Raw genomic sequence first — 874 nt, 5'->3', positions numbered from 1 at the left:
CCGTCCCTTCCCCGCCGCGCGCGGGCCCCGCCGGGATGGGCGGACGCCGGGTCCTGGGCCAGCCACGCGCCGGCCTCTGTCTGCTGCTGGCGGCGCTGGAGCTGTCGCTGGGGACGCGGGCCGGTGAGCCGGGGCTGGGGCCCGGGGGGAGGAGGGGAGGACCAGGTGCCCGGGAGGCACGCAGGATGCCGCAGAGACGGGGTGGGGCGCGGAGAGGGGGGCGTGTGTGGGGGCGCGCGATTTGTGGGTGTGACAGGTTGGGGGGACGGGGGAATGGGTGGCCGTTGTTTTCCGACGGGTGCACGGGAATGCCGCAGTTTACAGGTGTGCGCGTGTGTGCGTGTGTACACGTGTGTCTGTGCGTGCGTGCGTGCACGCGTGTGTACACAAGCGTGCTCACGAATGTGCATGTGTGCGAATGGGTGGGCATGTGCGCGTGTGTGCATACGTGTGCGCATGTGTGTGCGCATGTGTGCGTGCGTGTGCGCACAGCCCTTTGGAGTGAAATTGTGTGCGTGCTTGGACGTGGGGCGGGCGGTGACTGTGGACAAGGCTGTCCCTGGGGAGGATGTGAACGTGCGTTGTGAGTGTGAAGTGTGTGTGTGTCTAAGTCTGCACGTTGCAGGTGTGATTGTGTCTCCGGATGAGGGGGTACTGGTGATGCTGGGGTGTAAGTCACTGCCCACGAGAACATGATCGGCTGATCCCGAGGGTCGTGGTGGATGGGAACGAGTCCTGGGGCTCTCTTCGGTCGCCGGCCGTCGCCTGTGCACCCCCCGGATGGCGTTGCCCCCTTCTCCCTCTTTCTAGGCCCCCAGTTGGCGCACGCTCCCCCGCACCCCTCCCCCACCCGGAGCTCCCCAGAGCCGGGATC

The 874-nt window shown here is 67.4% G+C and overlaps 1 protein-coding gene across 1 annotated transcript in view; it reads left to right on the top strand.

The window, feature by feature from the left end:
• The first annotated feature begins 35 nt into the window (after positions 1–35).
• The window catches only part of COL5A3 (collagen type V alpha 3 chain), a 45,372-nt gene continuing 44,533 nt past the window's right edge, over positions 36–874 (top strand). Inside the window, 1 exon segment of the mRNA XM_008058175.1 lies at positions 36–123. Coding sequence (XP_008056366.1) covers positions 36–123 — 88 coding nt within the window.

Source organism: Carlito syrichta, unplaced genomic scaffold (genome assembly GCF_000164805.1).
Source record: "Carlito syrichta isolate Samal-C Ts95f unplaced genomic scaffold, Tarsius_syrichta-2.0.1 Scaffold303236, whole genome shotgun sequence".
NCBI classification, from domain to species: domain Eukaryota; kingdom Metazoa; phylum Chordata; class Mammalia; order Primates; family Tarsiidae; genus Carlito; species Carlito syrichta.
This window is presented reverse-complemented; position numbering and strand designations above follow the sequence as displayed.